Source organism: Phytophthora sojae (assembly GCF_000149755.1).
Source record: "Phytophthora sojae unplaced genomic scaffold PHYSOscaffold_2, whole genome shotgun sequence".
In the NCBI taxonomy this organism is placed as follows: Eukaryota; Oomycota; class Peronosporomycetes; order Peronosporales; family Peronosporaceae; genus Phytophthora; species Phytophthora sojae.
Window position 1 is genome coordinate 3014033 of NW_009258116.1, and position 19567 is coordinate 3033599.

The window sequence follows — 19567 nt, forward strand, 5'->3', positions numbered from 1 at the left end:
CGCTTTTGTTTCGACCGCAGGAAGCGCATTCGAGAGAACGTCGTCGTCGCGCGCGCGCTTCGACTGCTATCTGGCGCCACCATGGCCGAGTTCGTGGAGATGATCCTCGCGCAGGTGCGTCGCCGTGCTGTCCGCCGTCTTCTGCTGTGCCTGTTGCCGCACTTGGCGGCGCTTTGGGGCTTCTTCTCACTCGTTTTATGCTGCTTCATGGGCCGTGGTTCAGCTGATCGGCAACATCTCGACGGCGCTGATCCTCGTCCTCATCTACTTCAACTTCCTGCTGTTCGAGAACTACCTGCGGCTCATCGTCTGGGCGATTCTGTGCAGTCAGGCGCTGCGGCAGGCCAAGAACAATGTCATCTCGGTGCTGCAGTACCTTAGCGACGACGCCGACGTGGACCGCTACGTACGAGGCAGTCCCTTGCAGGTCTGGTGGAGTAGCATGGTGGACTGACAAGTGTGGTTGTGTGCTGGCTGGACTGTGGTGACAAACAGGGCTTCTTGACGTGCGTGTTCTCCAAGTCGGCCGAGATCTTCATCAGCCACCCGCACGACGGATCGCGCCGCACGGCCAAGGAGCTGTTCCTGAACTACGGTATCTTCTTGTTCTCGCTTATTGGCGCCGTGTCCATCTGGATGCGCATGTACTCATGGGTGTCCTTCTTGAACGTCATCATTGGCTTCTGGATCGCGGCACTGAGTTTGATCAAGATCCTGGACCGCCGTATATTCTACTACCGCTATTTTTTCTCGGATGAAGTGCTCGTCTCGGTGCTGCTTATCCTTGGATTCTTCATTACGGTAAGAAGTGATTGCTGAGTAGTGCTGTGAAGTCTTGGGGATAACGCTAACGTGGCGTATTTGTTTGTGCTTGTGTGCAGGGCGCGTTTGTCATTCTCTTTCTGGGAACGGAAAGCTACCTCGAAGGGAGTCGTGCGGCTACCGACTTGTCCGACTGGGTGCAGGAGAACTTCATCAATGATGAGCGCACTCGGCAGGTCTGGAGTGAGCAGGTTGAAAACAGTCGCGCTATGATCTCGCAGGCCATCAGCGGTGTCGAGAACAACTACAACGACACAATGTGGTGGCCTCCGTTGAAAGGCTTGGTCAAGACGTACTACTTGGACGCGAAATCCAGCGACGGAAACGCTACTGCGCACACGTCGCTCTTTTCACGGTTGAGTCTGCCCGAGAATATGACACTGATCCAGGCGGTGTCACTCGCGTACTCGAAAGTGGACTCGGTGAACTTGACATCCGTGCAACTGACGGATTGGACATCCAAGGGGCTGGAAGTAAGCAGTATAGCTGTTGGGTCAGTGGCGCAACTTGTGTTTCTGGTGTGCACGCTGCTCATTGCCTTTGTTAGTCTCGGCATCCGCTCCTTCTTCCTGATCTCGTCAATGTTCTATCTGCTATGCATGAACTGGGATCCCATCGAAAGGCTTGTTCAAGACCTACTGCCGATTCAAGTTGATAAGAGGCCAGAAGTCGTGCGATCTCTGCGGAAGGTGATCGAGGGCGTTTTCTTTTTGCCGCTGAAGATGGCGAGCATTCATGCGATCGTCACGATGGTCTCCTTCACTATTGTGGTGCGTACTTGCTTACTCTCGTTCGTCTTTTGTTTTGGCAACACCTATTGTAATCCGAATGTGCTTGTTGTGCAGAATGCGGACTTCATGTATCTCGCGACTACCGTCACATTTTTTATCTCGATTGTGCCGATCATTCCTCCGTACTTGGTATGCGTGCCGTGGGTTGTCTCGATTGGACTCACGTCTTCCGTCGTGAAGGCTCTGGCTCTCTTTGCGGTCCAGTACGTGGCCTTCACTGTGCTGGATGAAATGCTCTACGAGAAGAGCATCGTAGCGCTGAACGCGTATGTATCGGCACTAAGTGTGGTGTTTGGCGTTTACGTGTTCGGATTTGAGGTGAGTGTTGACGAGTAGTGTGTTTTATCTTTGTGCGTCGGTCGTGCTAATGTTACTATCACACTTTTAGGGTGTAATTTTCGGGCCGTTAATCGTGTGTGGAGTGACTTTCGCGTACGATGTGTCGAACCACGGCATCCAAGCTGCACAAGACGAGTACGGGAAAGCTGACGAAGTAAAGCAAGACAGTCTGCTGGATGGCAGCGATGGAGAAGGGTCACATAGCACCGCGTCCTCCGTTGATGGTGATGATCAGGAAAAGGAGAAGGAATTTACTGAACCATCAGAGGAGGATGGGGATCAAGGGATGAACACCAACATTTTCTCGAATGCGATGTACCGAGTAATTTCGGGCCCCCTAGTGGATCGCGTTCGCCGACGGCTCTCGATTGATATCGCCACGGAAGGATCCGTGTGTGTGACTTTGGTTATAGAAGGCTTGAAGACCACCCGGAAGGTTCGCTTCGTGGTGAACAAGTCGTGGTCCCAGAAAACACTGCACGACAACATTCGCCGTATGTTACATGTCCACAGTGTTGAGTGTAAGTCTGCGTTCCCGGCCTGTGATTGATGACTACATCCGAAGTATGCATGACTAACCCCATTTTTTGCTTTTCTAGGTATCAGCACCGCGGATGGAGCTGAAGTGCTGTCTCCGCTTCACATTATGGCGGATGAAGTGCTGCACGTGAAGGTTCGCTCTAAGCATCGTCTTCACTTGTATAATGACTCCTACTCGGATTCGCATGGGCGAGTGTCATTCCCAGTTCGCACCTTGTCCCCGTCATACCACTCAATTCGAACCAGCATTCCTTCGCTTCCTCTAGCAAGCAGTAATGATAAATCTGCGAAGAAGAGTACTGGCACTCCACCGAAGCTGAAGCGAGCCGGGTCATTGAGCCCCACAGTTGGGCATGGCTCGACAGGAGGGCAGCGACAGCTCCATGACCGTTTGCAGCGCAAAAGCGGAGGGGTGACAATTCAGTACGAGGGTGGATTAAGAAGGAGAGGCAGCTACAGCGGAGTCACCGTGGCCAGTGGGGCCTCCACTCAGCTTCCAACCGTTCGCAGATCTACTACTCATTCATCTCCACGCGAAAATCTTGTACCGCAACCAAGTCCAAGCCCGCTGGTTTCCAAAGGTTTATCTATATCGACGTCGTCGCTAGCTCAAGACTACGAACTCCTGTCGCCAGACGATGGGTTTCACACCCCAGGAAAAATGTCATCAATTGATGGAGGGGAGGGCATTAACAACGCTGACGCGTCCACAGATGCGAGTAGTGTGTTGGACCTGCCGTCGCCCGCCAGCGTGGAATCCACGAAGAAAGGAAAACCGAAACTAAACTTCGTGGATTTGAGCGACTCAGGCAGCTTTACGACTTCACCGGTTTCGTGTGATGCCCGTGATCCGTTCGGTGGCGCGGATGATGATAATGACGAAGCAGAAGATGAGGTTGTGGTTGAGACAACAGTGGAGGCAGCATCGGAGGTCAAGCCCCTGGAAAAAGCGCATCGCCGAATTTCCTTGAAGACACGCCAAGGTGCAAAGCTGATTTTCTCTCCACTTGCTGTTGATCCGAAGGTGCCAGCGAGGAACTATTCATCATCGGGGGATGAAGACGAAGACGAAAAAGAGCAATGAACGATAAATGGGCCGCTTGATTTAAATGCATGGTAGGTTATGAGCAACATCGAATACAGACGGACGTTAAACTTTCGTGCAGTGTTGTCCCAGACAATCGAGTGAACGCTAGCATGGGGCAATCCATTACATCATCGAGCCGGCTAGCCGCTGCTTCTTTTTCTTGAGCACAGCGATTTCATCTTTGATCTCACTCAGAATATCCGGGTTAGTCTCCGTAGACTGCTCTCGGAACAACGACCGCAGACGATCGCACACGAATGTCCATGCTTCCATATCCATCCGCTGCTTGTCTAGCGTTGCTCGCTCCTTTTCCCATGCTGCTTGCTCAGCTTCTCGTTGCTCACGTTGCCGGAGCAGTTCAAGCTCCCTACTAGCGATCTCCGAACGCACAGCATCGCCTTCAGGTTCCTTCGGGGCTATTAGTCTTTGACGTTTTACAACGGGCTCAGCACCCGATTGGTGGGAGCTCGACGACCACGCTGCATCAGCTGACACATTTTGTCGCTCGAGGTTTTCATTATTGCGAGTCTCACCGTGTGCCAACGAGGCTGGTTGTTCATCGTGGTAGTCCGAAGTACTAGCCTCGGGCGTCTGGGGGAAGGAACCGGTGGATCCGTCATTCTCAGAGCGAGGTTGTCTGCCCAGCCTCTCTCTCAAATCGATCTCCCTTTGGATGGAGCGGGCCTCCAGCACTTCTTCGGATGGCGCCTTGCCCTTGTCTTGCTTCCAGTTGACCAGTTGTCGGAACTTGATTTTGACTCCGGTCGTACTCCGCTGCGAGCGCTCATTTGGGATGCAATGGTTCACGCGATACAATTGCAGCACCTGGTCCCAACTGCCCGGTCCCACGGGCAGAACCTGCTTGACGCATGCGAGCAGTGCCCGTGTATCTGATCGCGTGTAGCCCTCTGATCCCAGCGTCCTCCCACCGCGACGAGGCGCGACAGCAGGGGGCTTGTCGCCACCCTCACTGATGCTCTTCTCCTGACTGGTCGGTGCTTCCGTCGTAGCAACGACCTCAACCTTAGTGTCGTGCTTTTCATCAGCACAAGTGGGGGCCGCTTCGAGCGACCCCTTGGACCTTTCCAACTGCTCGGACACCTCCCTCCCAAGCTGAGTGGTCCTGGCATCAATACTGGCCTGGATCGCCAGCGCCTCCGTCACCAGAGGGCGCGACGAGCCGTTCGCGTCTTCGCGGAGCCACGTGCGGAACTTGTGCTTGAGCGAGACGCCGTCCCTGCTGAGGCGCTCGTTGGGCACCGCGTACTCGCGGCAGTACTCATCCGCCACCTGCTCCCAGTCCGTCCGGTGCACCGGCAGAATGTGCCGCACCGCGCTCAGAATGGCCTCGCAATCGATGGGCGAGAACCCCTCGGCGCCCCTCACCCGTCCCCCGCGTCGCTGGAGCAGCTTGCCGTCCGCCGTCTTGGTCGTCATCAGCTCCATGATGGTGCCGGCCTCTTGCACGTCCGGGTGCACGTCCTTGCCGGGCGCGAAGCCGCGCGCCAACTGCTTGAACTTGACCCTCAGCGAGTGAGCGTCGCGCAGCGACCGCCCCTTGGGCTCCGCGTGCGTCTTGCGGTACTCCTCCAGCACCTGGTCCCATTCCTCGGCGCTCGTCGGCACCACGAGTCGCACGCATTTCAGCAGCGCCAGGACGTCCTCCTTGTGGTAGCCCTCGGCGCCGCGGACTCGTCCGCCTCGGCGCTGCAGCGGACGCTCGACCTGCCCGCTCATGCTCATCTGGGTTCCGAACCGCTGTTTGTTCTTTGCCAGATTTTGAATGGCCTGCTGGCTTCCTAAATATATTCTGCGGTTCGAACTTGGTTTCACTAAGAGCCTATTTCAGATATATCTGGAAAGTTGCTGATTTATATTTTTAGAAAGCAAAATGGTTTTTTTTAGGAATCAAAATAGAAAGAAAAACGCCGATCTAATGGTGCTGCTCGGGTACGAAGATCTGACGGATGCAGCGGCGGCGATCGAGGCGCTGGGCGCCGATCAAGAACTTAAGAGGCGTCGACAGGCGCTATTGAGCGACCCGGTCACGGTGGTGACGCGCGAGAGTGGCCTGAGGTGTATTCACGTTTTGTCGGAAGAGATGGCGTTCGTGGCTCCGGCGGAACACGACTTGGATCTGGTGGCCTCGGACGACGCCACCACTTGCTCCATCGTTGTGGTAATTGGTGGTGGAATCGTGGCTGTCGCGCACTTGGATTCCCAGAAGCAGATGCCTTTCTTTCTGAAGAAGTGGGAGACATTGACGAGTGCTTTCCCGACTCGAGTGGCAATCGCCGGAGGATACGATGACGAGAGAGGCATCGCTCACCCGATCTCCGTCGACATTATCGAGGCGCTTTTGACCAGCAAAGCAGTGTACCAAGTTGAGCAGTTTGTGGCGGGCAAGTGGAATACGAAGCAAACGGAAGAAGGGGTTATGCTGCCGCGTACCCGAGGGATCGGATACTTTCCTGCGGAAGACGCGTTTCGCTGTGTGGAGTTCGAGGCTGACGCAAGACTACCGCTGGTGCCATTGAGGTTCGCTGGGGTGTCGCCTCAGCCGCTTCACATGTTGGTTTGCTGCGTGGAGAAGGAGAAGCCTCTCGAGGTCACAGTAGGGCCATACTGGGGCACCTTAAAGCCGCCAGACAGCTGCCCGTACATGCTAGCTTTAGACGACGACGAGTTGCTTCCGAGGATTTCAACCTCACCGTTTGCAGAGGGTCCCAAGTTTCTTCAAGACATGAGGGACATGCTTGAGTTCATAAGCAGCTGCTCACTGCGTAGCCTGGGAAGTATTCTGGTGCTAACTTTGCCATCGACACGGCATGCTATGAACGAAGGAGAGCAACAAACGTAGTAACTAGGGTCTAATTATAGGGAGGTAGAAACTCGACTGAGCATTTCTTGAGTGCATTTAACATTGACGAGCAGCAATGGAGCCGAGCTTCGTTGCTAATCCGTACGTCCAAGCATCAGCACCTTCAAGCCATAAAATACGAGAAATACTGAACCGCGAAGAGGCCTCATACGAGGCTTGGCGGAAAACGAGGAAACCAGTTCGACTTCCTTACGCAAGCAAGAAACTCAACAACCCACTAAAGTCGCTTGGTATAACGCGAGACACGAATCAATCGAAGTCTCCAAGCGCAGTGGCGACTTCACCTAAAAGTGCTGATCCAGCTACAGAAGCAAGATCGGATGTGGCAGGACACAGCAGAACGCAAGCTCAGGCGAGTATAAGCGGAGGTGCGATAGCTCCGACCAAGATCGTCAAGCGCCATGGAGACTCGCTTGCAGGAGGCGCCGCTCGATCCGTGGAAACACTTCCAAGTATCGGTGGCGTAGATGTCCGCCGACAGCCTACACTTACTGCAGATCCTACGAGCAAGGAATTGCTGGGTGATGTTATGCCACGCAAAGGAGACCGAAGACGATTTCAGCAGTATCTATACGATTTTCATTCTCGACAGGTCTTCTCGTACGCGAGAAAGGAAATGGAGGAGGTTGAAGAGGCAGTAAAAGATCGTGGTCCGTGTGCAGCGGGGGATTTAGTGGGGGAGACTGAATCGTTGAGTGGTGACAGCAACGGCGGTGATAGTGACTGCTTCTCCACAGCAAGTGATGATGGGGAGCCTCGTAAGCGGCGCAGCGAGTGTATGCTTAGCGGTCTAAGTTTCTTGACTGACAGCGATTATGATGCAATCTTCGAACTGGATTGGAAATCGAGCGAAGCAGAGAAAACCGTGCGGGACGCTGTCGATCGTGAACGTATTCGCGAAACTCTGCAAAAAGCATACCGCATGCTACTTTGGTTTTTTCGCTACTACGCTGGAAACGCTGCGCATGCTGCAGCGTCGGAGCGCCGGGCAAGTACCGGTGCAATAACAGCACTTGGGGAAGGGTTGTTCGAGATTCCAAGTCGAATTCGGCTGTTGGAAGATTTAAATGTACAATGCGTGGATGCGGCCAGGTTCGGTGTTACCGATTCGCCATTGAAGCGGGAGAGCTTGATCGACTTCCTCCTCAATGTCGCCCGAATGATGTGTACGCATTCGTCCAATCCCAACCGTCTACGGTTGGTCATAAATGAGGGAATTGAAATGTCGGATGCGGTGAAGACGCTTGTGCGTGATCACTTTGGCGTGTTTGCGCAGATTCAGGATGTGGATCACTTCCGGACTCTATTTCTTGGCGGGGGCTCGCGCAGACTTCACGCCATTATTGATCTACATTCGATTAATTTGGCGAGTTTCTTCGAGGAGCTACAGGTCGTGAGTGCTGGAGCTTTCACACGTAGTGGTGCCGTACATGATCGTGGTAAGGGATCAATTCGACAGCGGGGTAATGGACTCGTGTGCACTCAATTCCTCAAAACGCTGCGTGCGATCAACTTGATTACAAGTAGAGGTGAGAATACGTCGACTAACAACAGCGCTGGCAGTGCCGGCGACGCGTCGGGAGGCCCCTCTGGCGTCGATGAAGTCCGAGCGGTACGAATTTTTCTGTCGTGTCTACCCATGACGACTGTCGATGAAAGCAGCGACCAGGACGGGGTCTCAACACCAATGACTAAGAATGAGCCTCGGGAGCTGACGCTGCCCCAATTTATTGAAGCGCTGCTGCGGGTGGCCTTCACGTGGAAGGAGCTTCAAATCTGCAACGGAGGCTTTGATGTGTGTCCTAACCAAATTACGTCGGATTGCTGTCGGTGCCTCCCAGCCCCAGCAAACTACGCTTTTGACGTATTCGATGACGCGGTGGAAGAGATCTTCACACGAATCCATGCGTACCGCCTCAAACGAGCTCAACACCGAACAAGCATGAGGCTGAAATCCATGACGATGAAGTCGCACCACTCTCTTCGTTCACTTGTTACGCTGACATCTGCCCAGAGACCCCCGGCGCGCTTGTTGCCTGTGGATGCGAGCAGTGATGCAAGCGATTAGACGCTGCGGTCAAGCAAGCTTTGATGCCCACTATTTTTGTGGTGTAATGTCCTTCGGCATTCCTGTCGAAGCGTCGCTAGCTGGCATCAAGCAAACCACGACAATTCTCGATTGCCCATGGCGCCAGCTCCGAAGTTCGAAGTCCCCGATGTGGACACGAATCCTTTCAAGATGGCTGCTGTCGGGAACCTGCAGCTGCTGAAGACGCTCGTGGAACCGGAAGAGAACGTGGAGGGGAAGGCGCCCGCGCTGAACGTGAACGCGAAGGACCCGTACGGCTGCACGCCCCTCGTCTGGGCGGCTCGGAACGGATACCTGGAAGTTATGGACTACCTCGCTGCCCACGGCGCCGACCTCGAGGTCGCCAGCTTCGGTGGCCTGCGTGCTCTGCACCATGCCGTCAACCACTCGCGACTGCCCATCGTTGAGCGGCTGATCCAACTCGGTGTGAGTGTCGACCCAAAGGACGACGCTGGTAATACGCCGCTGCACTTCGCCGCCTCCCGTGGCATCCTGAACCCGATCTTGCTGCTTCTGAACGCCGGCGCCAAGGTCAACGCCACGACTGCCCAAGAGGTATCCCCGCTCATGAAAGCCGTGTCCGCCGGCCACACCACAGCCGTCGAGAAGCTTCTGGACAACGAAGCGACCCCGAATCACGTGAACGCCGAGGGAAACTCGGCCCTCCACCTCGCAGCTCGAGGCGGCTTCAACTCGATTGTCAAGGTCCTGCTGGACGCCGGCGCCACGCCAACAATGCGGAACAAAGCCGGCAAAACGCCCGCCGAGTTGGCCTCGTCGTCCAGCATTGCCAAGATGCTGGGCTAAGCGTAGTAATACAGGCATAGCAGGTATGATCACGGCCACACACTCGTCAGATGACGTTCACTGCATGTTTTCAAACTCTTCCATCTTGTACCCACTTTCCGAGTGATCCCATTTGTAACGGTTCGAGGCCAAAAATTTGTTACCTTTTTGAAACGTACGCCCCCAGTGCCACAATCGCCCTTCACTTCACGCGTCGGCAGCAAGCATCGACGACCATGACGGCGCCGCTGGGACTCGAGACCAAGGCCCAACGCGGCATCTTCGTCACGTACATGGGGCTCTGGGTGAGCTACGGGCTGCTGAACGAGCTGGCCAAGCGCGAGAGCGTGCGCTTCAACTCGGCCTGCGCCGTGGTGCTCCAGTCGCTGCTCAAGCTGCTGCTGGCCGGCTACATGTACCTGACGGCGGACACGCAGGCGACGGAGCCGCTGGGCGCTCGCCTCCGCTTCATGCTGACGCAAGCCCAGGAGCACCGCAACCTGCTGCTGCTATACTTCATCCCGTCGGGGCTCTACGTCGTCTACGACGTGCTGTCCTACGTCAACCTGCGCGCGTTCGACGCCGCGACCTACTTCCTCCTGCTCCAGTTCCGCCTCGTGGTGACGGGGATCCTGCACCAAATGATGTTCTCCAAGAAGCTCAACCGCAACCAGTGGGTCTCCCTGGGGGTCACCACGGTCGGGTGCGCCATCAAGACGCTGGGCTCTCAAGAACCCAATGCAGCCGCCAAGCACGGCGACGGCCCTACGCTCATGGCCTACGGACTCCTGATGGTGCAGATGCTCAGCAGCACCTTTGCCGGCGTGTACAACGAAGTTCTGCTCAAGAAGCAAGCCTCGATCCCTGTGAATCTGCAGAACGTCTTCATGTACATCGACTCCATCGTCTGCACGATGGGGATGCTCGCTCTGGGACTCACCGGTCAGACGGCGCAAGAGGCGCTCACCATGGCCAACTTCAGCGTGCTGTTCTCGCCCTACGTGCTGCCCATGGTGCTCATCATGTCGTTCATTGGTGTGGTCACGAGTCTCTTCCTCAAGCAGCTGGACTCGATCCGCAAGGCCATTGCGAGTGCTCTGGAGCTGGTGTTCCTGCCGCTGCTAAGCGCCGTGCTCTTCGGACAGCCCCTCACGTTGTACACGATGGCCGCCGTTTGCTTCGTCGGCTTCGGTGTCTACATTTACTCGCTGCCGGTCGAGGCGACGGCGATGTCGGGACTGCCCCAGTACACCAAGGTGGCATCGGGCGAAGGAGTCGAAGAGGAGTGCGACAGCGCAGAGACAGTTGCTGCCAGCGAGTCCAGCTCCGCCGCTAGCAGCAAGTTTGCTTAGAATTAACTGCACATGATTGCATATTACTCTTCTAGCCTCGCTTCTTCCTTCTGGGCATGTATTCGTAGAAGAAGGTGGGCAGCTTCTGGTAGATTGTGTACTCATCCGCGACGTCGTGCACCTTGACGTCTGCTGCTTAGGCCACAAGCAGTTAGAGAAAAAAAATGTAACACTCAAGGATAAAAAGTATCCTTACCGTTCGCGTTTTGTCCCTGGGCTGTAGTTCCCATAGGCGACGTGTAGAGCTCCCCGATCTCTTTGCCGTAGCGGTCCCAGAGCACCATGATGAGGAACAGCAGAAACAGGAATAGCACCACCAGGCCACTCAAAATTTTGAGCTCGAGAGGGATACTAAGGCGCATAGAGGCCCCCAGAAGCTCCTTCATATGGCCTGGCAGCTCGGAATGCACGCGGGGGGCAGCGGCGGCGGCAGCCGCCGCTGCAGCAATCCCTTCTTGAAACGTCCCGACTTCCATTAGCTTTTTAGTTATCCAAAAGAGAAAAAAATCGGACGATGCTGCTACCACCGAATTTAGACGGCCATTATTTGACCATTTAGGGTGCGCAGCTGTTCCTCAAAAACACGTGTCGAAATGTTGCCCATTATCTAGGGGAAAACTATTTTATCTTCGTTTTTGTGTATGCAAAATACACCATTGAGATTCAGTCTTTTCGGAACGATTCTACATTTGGGAATCGTGGGACTTAGCGGATTTTGTGATGGTTGAAATTAATTTTGGTGCCATATTTTCGGTTACACCAAAATTAATACCGAAATCAAATGATATGTATATTGAAGTTGAAGTCACCCTCTCATCCCTCTCAAGCTGCCTCTTTGCCCAGGAAAGCAAGAGCTTTCTGCAGATAGCGCAGCCGCAGGTACGGCAGCAACCTGTAGATGCAGTCGTCCCACGAAGCGTCGCAAAGCAGCATCTCCAGAACTGCGATGCACCACACGCCACAAGAACTGTTGTCCTGCTGAGTGCACCACTCCACCTTCTCGTAGTTCACCATGCCACCTAGCTGAAGCACCCCTTCAATGACGGTCCGCACGCTTCTTTCAATGACGGTGTAGTTGCTTCAACTTTGTAGAGGGTCGAACATAAAGCATGTCGCCGTCTTCGTGCCCTTGGCGACCGTCCTGTCGATTAAAAACGCCACCCAGTGCCGCTCGATGTGAATGATTCCAATGACACGCTTGTTCTTAGGGTCGCTGGCCCCGAATCCTGCCGCGGTCCTGCGTTTTTGCTCCGGCAACGCAAAGTCGTGATAGCTGGGGCTGATGATGCCTACGTCCGGGTAAGCGTTGCGCAAAGCCATCAGCGACACCAAGATGGACGTGGTATGCAGCCACAGATTCTCACGGACGTCCAGCAGTTGGTGTCCGTTCACACATTCACCGGGCACGCGATTTACGCTCAGATTGAGCGTTTCGACGTAAGCCTTGTGCTCGTTCTGCAATACACAAGATATTTTGTTAGTTTTGGTGCATCTTCAGTTCAAATGCTGTGAATTGTTTCTTACCTTTGTAGTTGCCCTCGTGTCCGTGAACGGCTCGCGAAGGTCTGCAACACGCCACTCCACCTCGTCAATCCACTTTGTAGTGCGCATCACCAACGCGAATCGCTGACGCGCCTCCAGGATGATTGCCATAGCGTCCAGCTGATCAAATGTAGCGTAGCCGTAGTCTGGCCAGTAGGGCAAGAAGGTCGATGTCCTGCCTTATCTTGATAGCGTCAATAGCCTCTGTCACAATGGGTAGCGGAGGGATACCCTTGATAAACGGAAAGTCTTGGTCGATCTTGATGGCTCGGACGGACAGCGGCCCGGTAACATCAACTTGGGGCAGTACAAGCGCGTCAACCATAGGCTTTGAGTGGAATAGACTGTAGGGTCCGTCAAGCAAATCGGCAACATCATCGAATGAAACCAATTTTCCCACTTTTCGTTGGCGGTACTTAGCTGCCAGTTCCAATGCAGCTTCACGGTCTTGTTTAGCTTGGGCACGCTTTCGCTGAGCATTGGTCATTCCATTGATCACAGGACGCTCCGCAAACGTCCACGTGACTGCCTTTGGGCGTTCTTCTGACGGCTTGCTCGATTCGGTGGAGACTTGTGTGGGTTCGGTAGAATCTTGTAAGGTTTGGTCGGAGGGTGTAGCGTTGCCATCTTCCTCTGCTTCCGCACCCGTTTGAGTTTCTCTATCAGCGGCCACATCGACTTCAACAGCAGTGCTGCAGGACTCCTCCTCACTTCTTTTGATTCCGCCAGTATCTTCAACCTTGGTGGGTTCCTTTGCTCTGGAGGTCACTAGAGAAATCCCCGTGAATACCGGAACCTCGCGCTCTGCAAAGGCAACCACGTCGCCGGAGGTGAGCGCTTCGTAGAAATCCTGAAGCCACTTCAGCGCGATCCGAAATGTGGGTGTAGATTGAAGTGCCATTCTTGCAATGATCTTCTCCGTTGTTGCCTTGGCTTCGATGTACATCGCAGCCCCCGGCAAAGCTCGCTCCTTCGCTCGAGACGGACAGCTCCCTTGCTTCAACCCTCCACACGGAATTTCTCCCCAGTCGATGTTGTTTTCTGGACTCTGCACAATCCATCGTGTAGGGAAACAGTGCATCGGGGGCAGTACTGTTTCGAAGTTGGACGTGCTCCGGACGTACATCACGTGGCGGCAGGGTAGCAAGCAGGTCTTCATGAAGATGCAGTTGCAGGAGTTCGTCTGTACAGCACAGATTACATGTCAGTCGTCAATACCAAAGATAACTGAATAGACCAAAAGTATACCATAACTTGAATAGCTTACCCTCGTGTTGACTTCATGCACTTCTCCAGACCTTGGGCTCGTGACAGTGGCTCGTCCTGGTGTGTTCAGCTCAACCGTGTAGTCTGCGTTCGGACCGGTTGCCAAGGTGTGCTGTTTGGCGACCAATTCGAAGGCAAACGGGCTCACCTGCAAAGCTAGCAGCGTCAGCGCGCGGTCCTCCGAATCCCGCGAAGGCCGGCTCCCAACTCGATGATATTCTGCGAGATACTGCTCTTCGGCATAGTGCTGCAGCGCCATCAGCGTAGACAGGAGTTGGTCGATAGTGAAGGAGTCGTTAATAACATCCTTTATCTTCCCCCACTTGGACTCGATCCTATTGTTGGGGTTGTTCGTCAGGTGCGGCGTGTTGCCGCGCTTGTAGGAAACCCACTCGTCCTGGTTACTGTCCCAGTTTGCGATGAACGTGCGGTACAACTCGTGTGATGTATCGCCTCCAAGCAACTCCAACACAGCTCCTTTTGCATCTTCATACTCGTCCTCGTTGCTTGCGTACATCCAAAGCGGAAATGGCTTCGGCAAGGGCGCCGCCGTCAGAATCCGAATCTGGCTCTATGCCGAACATCTCGCGCGCGGCACGTGCTTCCCACCGCTCGTACATGCTCTGCTCGCGGGCTTCAGCCCGGGCCTTCTGCCCAGCCTTCTTCCCATCTTCACTTCGCAGCATGGCGGTAGCACTCCGAGTGCGTTTGTGCCTCCCGTCCATCGCCAGTCGGATCTCCTGCTCGTCGCGGCGTGCGCGCGCCACATTCGCGGCACGCTGCGCTTCCAGCACACCGCGATTGTACACTGGTAGCGGGGGGAGATCGCGCAGCGTCCTGTCCGTTTCATGCCGGAGTTCGCGCTGGCGCTGCCGACTCCGACTCCGCTCCGACTCAGCACTGTCGCGCTGCGCACGCGTCACATGGGCGTCTTCGGGGCCTGGAGGGCGCTTCGACGAGCCAGGCTAATAGAAGCAAATGTCAGTAACACATATTCCTTACCCATGACTCGCATGTAAGCGTACCGTGCCAGTTGTGCGCGCCATTCTTGTGCAGGGACCTTCACCCTTGCTTCTTTCTCTCTTGGGGCCGATCGACGAATGCCATCCAAAACGGGGGGCGCGGGGCGGCTCTTATTTTTCGAAAAATCAGTGCTTCCGACGGTAAGGTAATTTATTGTCGCCCTCTCCTGACAAGTTCAACCCGAACCTCGAAAACTGGCCATATCTGGTCTACCAAATCTTCACAGGATTCGACTGCAATCACACTGAACGGGGAACACCGTTTTGGTGGTAGCAGCGTGTGCCGAAAAATTCGGTGTATCGAAAAAGCTAGGGGATGTCCCACCACCGATTTGCACCGGATCGGACCTAATGTTACCGTTTGCCACCGAATGTCTCCCGCTTCAGTGTCCCGGTTCCCCTTCAACACCGTGACGCTGCTGTAGCACGATTTGGGCGGCTCAAAGCTTCTTGACAACCTTCGTAGGGCGCGCTCGATCTACACGGAGCATGGTATGTAGTTTAGAAACCCTACTTTAGTGTGGGAGTCACCCTTACATAGCGCATCTTCAATACAGTGAAAAACGGCGTTAAGGGCTCTGTTGCGGGGGCCTACGGCTTCAATTTAGTATCAGGAGGATGCCTTCGTGCTCTTTCCTCTATTGCTACGATGTACTACTGAAGAATGCATTGCGTAGCGGGCCTAGAGGACGTGCAACTAGCGCTATCACGCAGCAGTCGCTTTGCGTTCACATATATGTATCCTTGTTTGCATCTAGAGCATCTGATAGCGCGGCTTCATTCCTACAACAGGTGAATACAAGGCCTGGACGTATACGCCGCTCGCACCCATCGTTCAGGTCGTCGGAGATACCAATGAACCTGAACATCCAAGCCTACTTTGCGTTCACGATACCTCGCAAGTAATACATTTGTGCAGATACTCATAGCTACGTCAAATTACAGTCTGACAGTGTCCTGATAGCCTTCCACGTGCTTCCGCCGGCGGCGGAGATTGTCGGATTTCGGGTGCTAATGCCGGAGATGTCGGGGCCTGGCGGCCCCAACATCACCGATAAGTAAAAGAATCCCTTCTTGAAACTCGAAACTAAAAACATGTACCGGTTTCTGTGTCATCGGAGTTTCCCTCCTCCACACCGTCTGCGCTGACAATGCGCAGAGCGCATGCCCACACAACAGCCTACCCTCAAATGTTCAAAAATCGTTTTCGTCATTACGGCTGGAATGTTGCCAGCCTCCCCAGGTCAAGCAGCCTGCACTTGAGATGCTCCAAAATGTTAATGGCAGCATTGACGTCTCGGTTCCTGCAGAGACTTTTCTTACAGCACAGGACGTTTCTCTTGCCCTTCAAAACGATCTTGTCCTCCTTGGTGTCTTTGTCCTTGACGTTGATCAGCTGTCGGGCTCTGCGAAGGCTCTGGTGGCAGCAGGAGCACAGCTTGCTGGTCCGAAACTCGTCCATCAGCAGCACAGTAGCGCGTTGCTCGAGCGCCTTCCTGAACGCCTTCACCGGAGCGCGAGGGATGCCCCGGAGTCCGTCTTGGTAGCTCCTGTCCCTAAATGCAACGCACACCTGTGGACTTGGGATCGGCACAAGCTGCTTGGTCAGAGCGTCGATTGCCTCCATTTTCATGCGGTACAATAAAAAGCGCCACTTCCGGAAGGAGTGCCGTGCCGAGAACAGCACCAAGTACTCTGCGTGCTTCAGAAAATACCGCAGTCGATCCAAGTAGACTTGATATCTTGCTGTCTTGAACGTCGGCATACCATCAAGGATCTTGGCGTAAGAAGCCTCCTTCTCCCGCAGGCCGTTGTTCCAGAAGCGATGCTTGCCAACCTTGTACATGTTTAGTACTCGCGGGTGTTGATGGCGACGATCCGCTGCCAGTGTCGGTTCTTGTGCTTTCGCTTCCCTTGTCGATTCCGTTGGCGTCGCGACTGCCGAATTGGAAGGCTACCTTTACATGCTGCGGTGCACAGAGTCCTCAAGCTGGGAGCGATGCCGATCATGACGTCAGGAGCATATCCGGGCGGTAACTTCTTCATCACCACTTCGAGGGCATCTTCCTCGACCACTTTCGGTGCCTTGACTACTTCACCTTTATTATTCTTTTGGCGCTTGAGAGACTGGTCCGGGTTGTCGTCATCCTCGCGGCGAGGGGTCTGGCGGCGCAGCAGAACGGAAGCTGTATAGCCTCCCGTTGTGATTTGGTACGCGAACTCCCGTGTGCTGGTCTCAAGTCCATTTAGCCGAAACATCTTCCGAAAAACAGCATCTTTGTTTTCGCTAAACCGGCGGTGAACTTGCTCTGTAGATCCGCATTCCACGCCAAGCGCGTCCTTCACGTACGTCTTGACTTAAATCTGTCGTTCAGGGTCCGTGAAAAGCCGGCGGAACACTTGATGCAGCGACGTAATGTTTAGCGTCACGTGTGCGGGGACGAAGGAGCTGGAGTACGGAAGCAGGGAGTAGAGACACGCGCCTTTCGTCTTTGGGTGCTTCTCGACAAATGCATCCATCCACTGGAGCATGCCGCACAGCTTCACGATAAAGTGCGTCGGGTTTTGGCGAATGCGCCACTCCCAGGGCACGAAGCCAAGCCAGTCGCGGAGCTCGCGCTCCGCAGTGGATCTTGGTTCGCCCCATACATAGACCACCTTGCCGGTGTCCGCGCCATCGACGCCGAGGTGGGGGGCCTTCTTGACACGATAGTAGCCAGCAACGAGCTTCCGCATCGCCTTATAGCCGAATTGGAGCTTGCCCGTCTTCGCGTAGCGGAATCGGATGTACTGGTGAAGCCACCGTCGAAAGTGGAGAGCCAGCATGTTGATGGTGATGGTCTCCACATCGCGCGCCTCATGGGGCCCGAATTGACGCTACTTGGGGGGAGGTATTCGGGAAGTCGTCCGCACAGCTCCCAGTATCTCACAAAAGCCGGGTGGAGGTCAGGATGCTCTGGGCCGTTCCTCGTCCTCTCCTCCGTCTTATCCAGTGAGGGGCTGCAGCACCGGTAGAATAAGTTGCTGTCGAGGGCCGGCAGGGCAGCGCCCTCTTGAAGGCACCGCAGACGTGCATGCCAGCAATCTTCCATCCCAGCAAGCCGACTAGCTTGAGCTCCGATGCCATCGTGCAGATCTCGTCGATCAGGAAGTCGAGGTCGCAGAGCTGATTGAGCTTCTTCTTGACGCATTGATAGGTGTAGACGGGAGTCGAGTCCACGAGGGGCTTCTTGCGCTTGCCCGGCATCTTGCAAATTGCGGAATGAGAGCCACCAGTGCTAGGCGGCTTCGGTACCAAACGCCTCCAAACGCGGTATCGCCCATTCCCCTGTCACTTTAAGTGAAGTGCAACCTAGAGCACCGGGGCTAATGCGTGTTCAGAGTGATGGTCTCCCGCGACTCAAGCCAATCAAGGCCCTGTGACCAGACGCAACTTCAAGTTGCACTTTCAAACTTGGCGCCACTTGTGCGTCATCGTCATCCTGGCGGAGATCGCTATCGTCGACCGAATCTCCTCCGCGCCGGGAATTGACGCGAAATAGCCCGTGGTGGTGCGGATCGTGGCGACGCGGACAATTGTAGAGCAACGCCAGTTCACCAAAGGCGTCTCCATTCGTGTTGGGGGCCACGAGCTTGACATCAATCACGATGCCGTGTATTTTTGGTATTAGACACTTTTTGCTAACGTATATTACGGATTCTGCTGCCTCCCTGAGTTTCGTAAATTGTAAAATTGCCAACGACACTTTTTGCCCACTTATATTCAATTAGGTACGAATATCAATCTTCGACAGGGAATCGAGGGCAGCAGCGTGGTTAAGTACCACGCGGGCTTTCCAGCTCTAGTTGATGACCCCTGGCGCAAGAATCAAGTGTTTACACTATAGCTGGAGTCGCCCGAGGTGGCGAGAGGAAGTCGGTTTAGCCCACCGGCGACCGCTCTTATCCCGATTTTGCAGGGATAAGATTAATATAGAAATTTGTATACTTGTGGGGTAGGTTAAGCGAGGCCCCCAGCGGCCGGCGCCGACCCTTTGGGTTCCATTAGGTTTCAATCTCATTGGTCAGAGTTATACAATCAAATGCCGGCTATGTGCTAATACTGAGCTGGTTCAAGACTCAACTGGTAAAAACCTTGGCCTATTTTTTCCTAAAAATCGAGATATCTCCATCTGTAGAGAATCCAAACCAGAATGTTGTGATACGTGAGCAGAGTACTTGATAGACTGACATTTGGTATCATCGTATTTTAATCTGCTCGGGATGACCCTGTGTGGCAGCGGCGGCGACAGTCCCTCACGAGCATGCGGACGCTGAGGCAGCAAGCCTGCCGTGATAGTCTGTCAGCGTGAGAGAGATAAAACCCAGAACCCTGGTCAATAAGCAATCCGTTCAGTATCTAAAGTGTTATTGTATCCTGCGGGTGAAGCCGTGGCCGTACAAGACTTCGAACATGAGGAAGACGTACTGCACGTGAGGAAGTCACTGAGTCCGTGATGCGACTTGAAATATGGTGTACATCGATCCACCTCTGTCATTCCTGCACAGCACGTTGATTCATGCTTCCGCTGCTCGATGGCAGGCTACTGTAGTTCTTGATGTTTGCCAGCACGATATCTTGCCCGCTTGGGTAGCTCCACGCCAAATGCAAGTTTGAGCTCCAACGTAAGTAGATGGATGCGTTGGAGGAGGGTAGACCAGCTAGAGAGCGCCGCTTTCATGCTGAAGTGGATTTCAAAACATGCCAAACCGAAGGTAACACGCTATCAAAAGCTTGGACTAGTTTACTACTCGGTCTCTCTGTTCCCTGCGAGACCTACGTTACGACAAGAACATCAATGGTGCTCCGATGAAATGGCTACTCTGCCGAATGAGCGTGCATCTGTGGATTTCAGTGTGATATCACGAAGCAATGGTGATTGTGGCCACGTGGCTATGCGTATTGGGTTTTGTATGGCCAACCACGACAACGTGGCTTCGCGGGCTCGTCAACACTGACATGTTTGTATAGTTCTTAGTATAGAGGTGTCATGGTTGATTCAGAGATGTC

At 54.3% G+C, this 19567-nt stretch overlaps 6 protein-coding genes across 6 annotated transcripts; 2 read left to right on the plus strand and 4 right to left on the minus strand.

Moving 5' to 3' along the window:
* Nucleotides 1-81: 81 nt before the first annotated feature.
* PHYSODRAFT_477968 (hypothetical protein) lies at nucleotides 82-3576 on the plus strand (the record flags this gene model as incomplete). The annotated part of the gene is made up of 9 exons (XM_009520690.1): nucleotides 82-114; nucleotides 224-406; nucleotides 496-801; nucleotides 882-1592; nucleotides 1668-1931; nucleotides 2002-2473; nucleotides 2552-3134; nucleotides 3243-3337; nucleotides 3443-3576. 9 exons carry the CDS (start codon nucleotides 82-84, stop codon nucleotides 3574-3576), a joined length of 2781 nt encoding a protein of 926 aa, XP_009518985.1.
* A 126-nt stretch (nucleotides 3577-3702) lies between these two features.
* Nucleotides 3703-5842, minus strand: PHYSODRAFT_480087 (hypothetical protein; the record flags this gene model as incomplete). Its single annotated transcript, XM_009520691.1, has 2 exons — nucleotides 3703-5322; nucleotides 5621-5842. Coding segments are annotated over 2 exons (1842 nt in total), but the record flags the coding sequence as incomplete, so codon positions are not given.
* A 3963-nt stretch (nucleotides 5843-9805) lies between these two features.
* PHYSODRAFT_310936 (hypothetical protein) lies at nucleotides 9806-11957 on the plus strand (the record flags this gene model as incomplete). The annotated part of the gene is made up of 2 exons (XM_009520692.1): nucleotides 9806-10526; nucleotides 11896-11957. The coding sequence occupies 2 exons, from the start codon at nucleotides 9806-9808 to the stop codon at nucleotides 11955-11957; spliced, it is 783 nt and encodes a 260-aa protein (XP_009518987.1).
* A 1104-nt stretch (nucleotides 11958-13061) lies between these two features.
* On the minus strand, nucleotides 13062-14012 carry PHYSODRAFT_409760 (hypothetical protein; the record flags this gene model as incomplete). The annotated part of the gene is made up of 2 exons (XM_009520693.1): nucleotides 13062-13412; nucleotides 13497-14012. Coding segments are annotated over 2 exons (867 nt in total), but the record flags the coding sequence as incomplete, so codon positions are not given.
* Nucleotides 14013-15730: 1718 nt separating this feature from the next.
* PHYSODRAFT_483168 (hypothetical protein) lies at nucleotides 15731-16144 on the minus strand (the record flags this gene model as incomplete). Its single annotated transcript, XM_009520694.1, has 2 exons — nucleotides 15731-15856; nucleotides 15905-16144. The coding sequence occupies 2 exons, from the start codon at nucleotides 16142-16144 to the stop codon at nucleotides 15731-15733; spliced, it is 366 nt and encodes a 121-aa protein (XP_009518989.1).
* Nucleotides 16145-16875: 731 nt separating this feature from the next.
* On the minus strand, nucleotides 16876-17764 carry PHYSODRAFT_255019 (hypothetical protein; the record flags this gene model as incomplete). The annotated part of the gene is made up of 2 exons (XM_009520695.1): nucleotides 16876-17394; nucleotides 17588-17764. 2 exons carry the CDS (start codon nucleotides 17762-17764, stop codon nucleotides 16876-16878), a joined length of 696 nt encoding a protein of 231 aa, XP_009518990.1.
* Nucleotides 17765-19567: the final 1803 nt, after the last annotated feature.